Here is a 10,435-nt window from a genome sequence, read left to right as displayed (position 1 = left end):
GTTTTGAAAAAATAAACTTACACTATTTCTATTCAGATATCGTTTGTGTAGGTCTTAAGCAGTAAATATCTCTAAGAAACATAATGTCTAAAATGAATAAAATGCATTTTTTTCACATACTTTAATTTATCATAGTAGGTGTTCAAAGTGACCACCGTTACAATATTCAGCAAGTTCACTTCATCTGTACACTGTCACAACAGTGTACAAAAATAGCTATAATACCGTTGAAGACCTAAAAGTAGCCATAGAGTCAACTTTAACGCAGATTCACCACATGAAGATACAAAATGCAATAGTAAGATCGTTACCTAGACGTGTTGAATATTGTATTGAAAAAGACGGTGGTCACTTTGAACACCTACTATGATAAATTAAAGTATGTGAAAAAAATGCATTTTATTCATTTTAGACATTATGTTTCTTAGAGATATTTACTGCTTAAGACCTAAAATAGTGTAAGTTTATTTTTTCAAAACAACCGGGTTCGATTCCCCAGCTGGGTACACTTTTTTTTTAATTGTATGAATGCAGTTTTTCTTTTTATCAAAATCGGTGACATGGTTCCTAAGAACAAATCTTCGTATGTCTTATAGTTTCAGACTTTTCCATACTGACCGATTTGAATGGGCCACCCTGTATATATTTAAAATAAGTATTATTTTTATTAGAACATAATTATAACATATTAACACCTAATGTTACAACTTTATTGACAACATAAAAACATACTAGGTACCCAACAAATATAATTATATATTGATTTAAACTAACACGATCTTCACTCATATTATTATATTAAGTACTAACATATACAAATTACAAAACATTACATTTGACCGTCGAGTGAGAATTAATTAATATTTCCATATAACCTACCAAAAAACCGTGTTGGCAGTATGCTAAGAAGTATATAAACACTTTATGAAACTTAAATTAAATTATAAAATGGACGGACAGACAAACAACAACCACTAAATATTTTGGCATAATAAGAAATGAAATTAAAAAGTGGCAACATTCTAGTATTGTCCCGTTTTCACCCGTAAATCGATTTGAAAGCGATTGTAATATTTCTAATAATAATATTTTTTTGCCAAGCTGTACTTGTTTATTTTAGAAATTGAAACTATGTATTTTGAGTTCTGATATAACACTCAAAATGAATAATTTTATGTATGGTATCGTTTTAGTATAGAGGCTCTGCATAAAACCTGAGGAACATTATAAAAAAAAAGAATTACTGCCGTCCTCGCAATTAATCCCCTATTTATTTAAGACTTAATTCAAAAATAAAAAAGATATCATACACAGTTAATTCATTAAAACCAATCTAATATTATTTTACGTTATGTACATTGGATAATTAAAAAAGTCCAGTTACCTTTAAAACTTACTGTTATTAATCCTAAAAACAATGACTCGATTTTTGACTCATAAAAAATAGTCGCATATAGCTGCTTCCTAAGTTAAATTTCTCCATGAAAAAATCTAAATACAGTCCGTCTTCCAAAACTGTGGACTTACATCTTCGACTCTTTGCCACATTACTCAAATATAAGTATAAGCCATAAAAGTGATATAGAATAACATATGAACTTTTATTGTATGATGTTATCGTGGCAAGAAGTTTCAAGTACCTATGTCAGAAATGTTTATAACAGGGGCCTAAAACGAAAATCCTTACACATACACACCGGTTATAGCCCGGCACTGTAACTTGCTTGTCTATTTTAGGCACAAATCTCAAATCAGTTCGTGAGAAAAGGCCTTTATAATTCAATTAATGTTTTTAGTCTGAAATTGCGTTCTCTGCTGATCTTATCTTATATGTCAGTCTTATTTACATCATATGATTGGCCAAAAAGTTTTACTTATAGTAGGCATAAGTAGTCCCATGATCACGGTAGTTATAAGGTTAACACTGTGGTTGTCCAGAATATTTCTACCGCTGATATGCTTCACTGTTTTGGAAGAGTGTGATACAATCTTGCCTTCTTTGTCTAACCCTGTGAACAAAAAAAAATCAGGCGTTATTTTGCAGAAAGCCGTATTTAGATGTCCGTGATGCCTTCGCTTGAACCATATATGAGATTACACCCTAAAGAAGTGCATTTTTAGGTAGCAGTGCCATCTAGTGTGCGGTAAGAGCTAGTTTTATGTTAATTATACAGCAAGAGCAAAAAGCATTAAAAATTCTGGCAGTTAATACAACAGCACCACCGAGAACGATAGCTTTGTTGTGCCTCTACGCTTTTGCATATTCAAGACAAAAGAGGCAGGAGAAAAATTATGTTGTCACTCTATATAGCAACAATGTATCATCTCTTACCGGTAATTTAAAGTTAAATAAGAATAAGAATAATTTATTAAAAAAAAAAAACCTCATTGCTAATATTACATTTATGCGTTTAGTTATCTTACTTGCAGTGATAACGTGCGCCCGAACTAGGAAAAAAATAAATAAATGTAACGTTACTAGTTTTTATTAGCTTACCCGAGTACTGCAAAGTTGCCCCCATAAGGGAATCAATTAAGCTGCCCAGAAATCCCGCTAGGGCTCCAAATAAAATGATAGGCCATTGAGGCGGCGCGTTATCCCACGCTGCCTTGTCCGAGAAATATAAAATTGCCAAACACTGCGATATTCCAATGACGGTTCCACCAATAATACTACATAAGGTGCCAATGATAGTAACGCCGCCGTTGGTGCCGGGTGGAACCCGTTTTAGGGAAGTTATTAGGAAGGGCTCGGATTTGGATAAGACGGTGCCTAGTTCGGAGGCCCATGTGTCGCCGTTGCAGCAGGAAAATACACCTGGAAAGTAAAAATAACTTTTAATGTAAGATACACAATAACAAACTAATTTTGTCAGCAAAATTCAAATTCATGTTTTGTATAGGTAAAAAAAATCTTTGGCAAGTTCCATAATGTTATTTGAGGCCACGAAAAGCAGACTGACAGGGCCGATATGTAATTGTTATAAAGGTCCTTAAATGGAAAAGTATTTGAAAATATACAACGTGTTTCCGGTATCACTCAAAACCTCAGACACCCCAACTGATTTTTATTTTTCTAAACTCATCTAGAGTATTCGTCTTTTAATCTGATGGTTACTTTTTTTCTACCATGCTAAACCATTAAACTATTTATTTGTGTACGTTACTACAACGACATAAGGTTTACCAATAGACAGCTAAGATGTCACTGTAAAACACTTTAAAGCTTTGTCACAGTAAACTTCAAATTGGACAGGTAATCGCAGTAAGCAAATTTAAACCCAATATTCAAAATGACAAGGTTGTAATTAGGTACGAGTTCAATTTGTTATGACTTATGATAAACATTAAGATTAAACTGACAAACAATGTCAAACTCGTAGCGGAAAAAATAATCGTCCAAGTAACCAGCCAGTATTAATACCCCCAAATACTGAAAAAGGCAAACAACCTCTAGCAATGCGATATACACAATGTTGTATTACGAATACAATAGAATAGGCACTTAAAAAATAACTAATAATTAATAATACTAATTTAAATAAAAATATTACCCCCATCAAGATATAGCTCAATCGATTCTACTCTCGATTCTGAACAAACGGTTTTCAGGTTTTTAGTGTTAAGTGAAACACGGTGTATATTATCGTCGAGTGTATTTTTTAGATGGTCTCAAAAATCAAACTGCGTATCAAACTTTTACAAGTGGCCAAAGTTCTGAGCCTACCGTCGTTTTTTCAAGCGTCGTCGTCGTCAAGAGTATGCTAACACCATTTTAACGGGTAACGCGCAAATCACAATCTGACAACGAAAAGCGCCACCTTCATGGTAATGTATAGTTGTATAAAATATATCAAACTCACCAAGGATTCCCATAGACAGCCAAGATGCTCTATAATAGTTTAGGAAATCTATAGGTTTCTCAGAAGCCCCAACATCCATCAGGTAAAGTATCCCAAGCTGTGTCGCCATGCCACCATTGCACAAAACTTGGATCCAGTTTCTTTGGCCACCTGAAAACCAAAGAAAATAAATTTTAGTTTATTCTATATTGTAAGTAAGTATTTAAAAGAGTATCGTTCGTCTAGCGTCGCCCTTATTAGAGGTAGTGAGATAACCCAGTCAATTTCTGTATAATCCGGTATAGACGGAGAGCTGGCAGGATTTTGGAGTAGGTCCTTGAGGCAACCTGGAAAGGTGCTCAGATGCTTCTCTGATCATAGCCAACATCAGGTCTGCAAGTCTGGCAGCTGGGGAGCGGGGCTTTATCGAGCTATGAATTTTTGAAGATTTAATTTTTTGAGGCCCAAAAAAGGTGTTTGAGGCAACCTGGAATTATTAAAAAGTGAAAATAGAGTTCCTCAGAAGTCGCATAGTATTTATGCCAGATCATTTGGCCGGGTCCTTCACCGTGCCAGAACGGTACAAAGTGGTAAAAAAAAAAATTCCAAAAAAGGTTCTTGAGGCAGTCTGTCATTTTTACCAGTGAAAGATGAGGGTCTAAATAGCCATGGAAAAATAATGCCATGACATGAGGTGGGGTCCGTACCCTGCCATTCGATCTTGAAAGTCAATTTTTTAGTTTTTCGTAAATAACTCGTAAACGGTAGCCCGCAGCAAAAAAATATGTTAAACAGAAAATATCTACATAAAATTTCCTACAAGAAAGGTTATGTACGTTTTTTCGATAGGATCAATATATAAATGGATAATTAAGTAAGAAAGTTTTTTTTAATCGATTACATGCTCCGTTTTTCGTCAATACCTCGTAAACGGTGGCCCACAGCAAAAAATTATGTTAAACAGAAAATATCTACCTAAAATTTCCTATAAGAAAGGTTACATAAGTTTTTTCGCTAGGGTCAATTTTTAGTTGGAAAGTATTTTTAAATAGATATTTGGGCCGTTTTTTGTTGATAACTCAAAAACGGTGGCTCACAGCCAAAAATAATGTTAGACAGAATTAATCTACATAATATTTTCTACAAGAAAGGTTCTATAAGATTTTTCGCTAGGATCAATATTTTAGTTGGAAAGTATTTTTAAATAGACTACATGGGCCGTTCTTTGTTAATAACTCGAAATCGGTGGCTCACAGCCAAAACTAATGTTACACAGAATTTATCTACATAATATTTCCTACAAGAAAGGTTCTATAACATTTTTCGCTAGAATCAATATTTTAGTTGGAAATTATTTTTAAATAGATTTCATGGGCCGTTTTTTGTTAATAACTCGAAATCGGTGGCTCACAGCCAAAACTAATGTTACACAGAATTAATCTTCATAATATTTCCTACAAGAAAGGTTCTATAATATTTTTCGCTAGGATCAATATTTTAGTTAGAAAGTATATTTAAATAGATTTCATGGGCCGTTTTTTGTAAATACCTCGTAAACGGTGGCCTACAGCTAAATAAAATGTTGACGAGAAAAAATCTACATTTCATTTTAAGCATTTCTTTTTTTTTACAACAAAAAAATTTTGATTGTTTTAGGAAATTTTAGGTCAATTGTACTCAGAATCACGAGTACTTTCAATCTCACTGGGAGACAAAAAGTGTCCCAGAATTTCCATACATTTTTGTTACTTTCCTCTTTTGTTACCCTATACAACATGTACGGAAAAGATGAAGAAGATTAAAAAAAAAGTTAAAGCGCGGAAATTTAAAAAATTATACCTATATTTGCTCGGATTTATCAAATACCTATGCTTTTCAAATTTCAAAATGAGTTCAGACAAAAGTGATGTGGATGTGGATTTAAACTGTAGTAACCTATAACTGCAGTAACCTTTTCTTATAGTAAATTTTGTGTAGATTTTTTCTCGTGGAGATTTTATTTAGCTGTGGGCCACCGTTTACGAGGTATTTACAAACACGGCCCATGAAATCTATTTAAAAATAATTTCCACCTATAATATTGCTCCTAGCGAAAAATCTTATAGAACCTTTCTTGTAGGAAATATTATGTAGATTAATTCTGTATAACATTATTTTTGGCTGTGAGCCACCGTTTTTGAGTTATCAGCAAAAAGCGGCCCATGTAATTTATTTAAAAATACTTTCCAACTAAAATATTGATTCTAGCGAAAAAACGTATAGAACCTTTCTTGTAGGAAATCTTATGTAGATTTTTTCTCGTGAACATTTTATTTAGCTGTGGGCCACCGTTTACGAGGTATTTACAAAAAACGGCCCATGAAATCTATTTAAAAATACTTTCCAACTAAAATATTGATCCTAGCCAAAGATATTATAGTACCTTTCTTGTCGAAAATATTATGTAGATTAATTCTGTCTAACATTATTTTCGGCTGTGAGCCACCGTTTTTGAGTTATCAACAAAAAATGGCCCAAATATCTATTTAAAAATACTTTCCAACTAAAAAATTGATCCTAGCGAAAAAACTTATATAACCTTTCTTATAGGAAATTTTAGGTAGATATTTTCTGTTTAACATAATTTTTTGCTGTGGGCTACCGTTTACGAGGTATTGACGAAAAACGGAGCATGTAATCGATTAAAAAAAACTTTCTTACTAAATTATCCATTTATATATTGATCCTATCGAAAAAACGTACATAACCTTTCTTGTAGGAAATATTATGAAGATTAATTCTGTGTAACATTAGTTTTGGCTGTGAGCCACCGATTTCGAGTTATTAACAAAAAACGGCCCATGAAATCTATTTAAAAATAATTTCCAACTAAAATATTGATTCTAGCGAAAAATGTTATAGAACCCTTCTTGTAGGAAATATTATGTAGATAAATTCTGTGTAACATTAGTTTTGGCTGTGAGCCACCGATTTCAAGTTATTAACAAAGAACGGCCCATGTAATCTATTTAAAAATACTTTCTAACTAAAATATTGATTCTAGCCAAAAATGTTATAGAACCTTTCTTGTGGGAAATATTATGTAGATTAATTCTGTATAACATTATTTTTGGCTGTGATCCACCGATTTCGAGTTATCAACAAAAAACTGCCCATGAAATCTATTTAAAAATACTTTCCAACTAAAATATTGATCCTAGCGAAAAATCTTATAGAACCTTTCTTGTAGGAAATTTTTTGTAGATTAATTCTGTCTAACATTATTTTTGGCTGTGAGTCACCGTTTTTGAGTTATCAACAAAAAACGGCCCAAATATCTATTTAAAAATACTTTCCAACTAAAAATTGACCCTAGCGAAAAAACTTATATAACTTTTCTTATAGAAAATTTTATGTAGATATTTTCTGTTTAACATAATTTTTTGCTGTGGGCCACCGTTTACGAGGTATTGACGAAAAACGGAGCATGTAATCGATTAAAAAAAACTTTCCTACTAAATTATCCATTTATATATTGATCCTATCGAAAAAACGTATATAACCTTTCTTGTAGGAAATTTTATGTAGATATTTTCTGTTTAACATATTTTTTTGCTGCGGGCCACCGTTTACGAGTTATTTACGAAAAACTAAAAAATTGACTTTCAAGATCGAATGGCAGGGTACGGACCCCACCTCATGTCATGGCATTATTTTTCCATGGCTATTTAGACCCTCATCTTTCACTGGTAAAAATGACAGACTGCCTCAAGAACCTTTTTTGGAATTTTTTTTTTACCACTTTGTACCGTTCTGGCACGGTGAAGGACCCGGCCAAATGATCTGGCATAAATACTATGCGACTTCTAAGGAACTCTATTTTCACTTTTTAATAATTCCAGGTTGCCTCAAACACCTTTTTTGGGCCTCAAAAAATTAAATCTTCAAAAATTCATAGCTCGATAAAGCCCCGCTCCCCAGCTGCCAGACTTGCAGACCTGATGTTGGCTATGATCAGAGAAGCATCTGAGCACCTTTCCAGGTTGCCTCAAGGACCTACTCCAAAATCCTGCCAGCTCTTGGACCAGTACATATTAAATACAAGTTGTATAGAATTATAGGGACGCCACATTTATTCAGCAAAAGCCGGACAGCAATGGGCTTCAGCCGGCATCGTTGAATGATTCTGAAACTCGCTCAAGTCTCTCAACTTATCAAACACGGGCGCTATTAAAATTTTCATAGGATCATTCAAGGCTATAATATGAATATGTATAATTAATTTTATCTTTATCTTTAAATATATGAAAGAGGCGAGTTCCTAGCACACAGTCTAAGCTCGTGTAGGTGAACGCGTACTATGCTTGTATGAGTGAAATATGACAGGCCGACTGTTCGCGTTTTTGACTGGTGGTAACTGTGAGGTAACCGAGAGGGGGTGGGCGGCACTTTCAGCGGGGAGCGAGAGTGGCCATACTGTACAATAGCACCCTTTATTATACTGTGCTTTAGTCAAGGTCATGCTGACCTGGCAATTAAATTGGGTGGCAAATTGTTTACCAGCAAAGTTGGATGCTGTTGACAGTGAAACTTTCCTATTTAAGTACTGAATTATCGTAATAGGAATATATTAATTTTAAATTGCCATTGACCTAGTTGTAGAGGTATGACTTGATAACATTTGACTTTAGATACTGGAGAGGTGAGACTGAGAGTGTTTACATTTATAATATTTAAAAGGATTTTGTATACATAATTTTGAATGAGTGACCAATTAATTAGAAGACTGTTTAAAAGAAGTGTCTAGTGAGAAGTTAGATAATAAGATTAAGTTTATATCAAACCAAAGTCCAACTATATTTATCTATGTAACTTCTAATCAGTCAATAAATATATTAAATATCCTGTTTGGACATTCTGCTTTAGTAAATTAATTAAGTAAGCGAGAATTAGGTACCTGGATGATACTCAAAACAAAACTAATGTAATACAGCAAAACGTAAAAAAAAAAACCTTACTATAAAACCTTGTGCATGTGGATTTAGGTTGATTAGGGAGTAGTTAAATTACTAAACATTTGATTATTATTAAAGACTGACCTTCTTTGAAATCCTCTTCAATTTTCCTTTTTAAGTGTGGCCTAAATTTCGTTGCTTTAGATGAAGATATAAAGAATGTAAACAATGTTGCTAGGAAGCAAAAATTGCTGAGTGTTAACACAAATCCTACGAAGAATCCTAATAAAGCTCCGCTGAGGTTGAGACTTTTTTTTCTGTAGCCGTAGAAGGCTATCATAATAGGGATGAAACATGCCGCTAGCCAGCGAGCAGGAGATATGACCACAGGCTCTGAAAAAGAAAGTTTTATATGTAATATTACGATGATTACCCTGCATTTTCACTTACTGTGCACTTTTCTATCAAGTATGCCCAGATCTCAAGGTAGTATAGAGACTATAGAGACACCCATCCAGAAACAAGCATGTTGTACAAAATCAGACAGACATATATTCAATAGGCTAGTTTCCTACTAGTCAAATCAGCTTCTTTTTAAGAATTGTCAAAACAATTTGCTTATATGGAAATACTATGAAATACTGAGGAGTGACGTCACAGTCAATTCATCTACTTTATATCTTTCTCTTTGACTTATTAAATAGAAATTATGTTTAAACATAACTACTGTCCATGTTTTTCTTTCTAATTATGTGGTGCTTTATTTCGTGCATGGCATAAAATATTTTATTTTAAGTATAGGAAACTAGCCTATTGTGTATGGTTATTTAATACCTTGTATGTCTATCTCATGTTTCAAGATAGGTATCAACTGCTGAGTAATCATTATAAATGCTGAGCATTAAATATCAAATTTATAATTGTCACTCAATTATCTTGTGTACCTATTGCCTAGTTCAAGGCTGCTATTACTGCAATTATAGAATAGACTCCTGTTGCAATGCAATAAAGTTCAATAGGTGTTTCAATGTGCATTCAGGTGATGTATTCATAGACTACCCGTCAATTAATACAGTTAGACGTGGCATCTATCTCGCGGCGACTACTCCCGCGGCCATCATGTGCTAGTATGTATTCTGGCAAACTGATATACTGCGATATACTCATTAAGATCATGTAAACATGATAACTTTACGAACATATTACCATTTTTAGTATTATACATTTATGAAAAACTTACCATCAAATCCTGCGTTCTTAGCAATATATTTAGTATATATTAAATTAATTATCCATAAAGACATCGACAGAGGTATCGCTATGGCACAAACCAGTACAGTCACGATGTGATCATTTTTAATACGAGATTTAGTATTATTCGTATTCATTTTACTATTTCACTACACTATAATATTATTACTATTATCAGACCCACAATAGACTAACAAGCTACTTCTTGTTAACAGATATATGTTTAGGTAGACACGTATAAGCATAAATTTGTGTTTATTTACAACTTTCTCTTATAACTGTTGGAGGCAAGAAAACAAATCACGTTCAAGCTAACCACAATTAGCCACAAGCCGCAAAGCCACACAAACCGCTGTGATAGTGAAGTGACATTTCTGACTGGATAATTTTATCAGCTGTTTTTGACAC

The 10,435-nt window shown here is 33.3% G+C and overlaps 1 protein-coding gene across 1 annotated transcript; it reads right to left on the bottom strand.

The window, feature by feature from the left end:
- Positions 1-651: 651 nt before the first annotated feature.
- LOC125230204 (transmembrane protein 19) lies at positions 652-10,367 on the bottom strand. The gene is made up of 5 exons (XM_048135286.1): positions 10,017-10,367; positions 8,921-9,169; positions 3,864-4,013; positions 2,498-2,818; positions 652-2,009 (listed from the first exon to the last, which is right to left on the bottom strand). Exons 1-5 carry the CDS (start codon positions 10,162-10,164, stop codon positions 1,849-1,851), a joined length of 1,029 nt encoding a protein of 342 aa, XP_047991243.1. The 5' UTR covers positions 10,165-10,367; the 3' UTR covers positions 652-1,848.
- Positions 10,368-10,435: the final 68 nt, after the last annotated feature.

The sequence above is a fragment of the Leguminivora glycinivorella genome, chromosome 10 (genome assembly GCF_023078275.1).
Source record: "Leguminivora glycinivorella isolate SPB_JAAS2020 chromosome 10, LegGlyc_1.1, whole genome shotgun sequence".
Classification (NCBI taxonomy): domain Eukaryota; kingdom Metazoa; phylum Arthropoda; class Insecta; order Lepidoptera; family Tortricidae; genus Leguminivora; species Leguminivora glycinivorella.
This window is presented reverse-complemented; position numbering and strand designations above follow the sequence as displayed.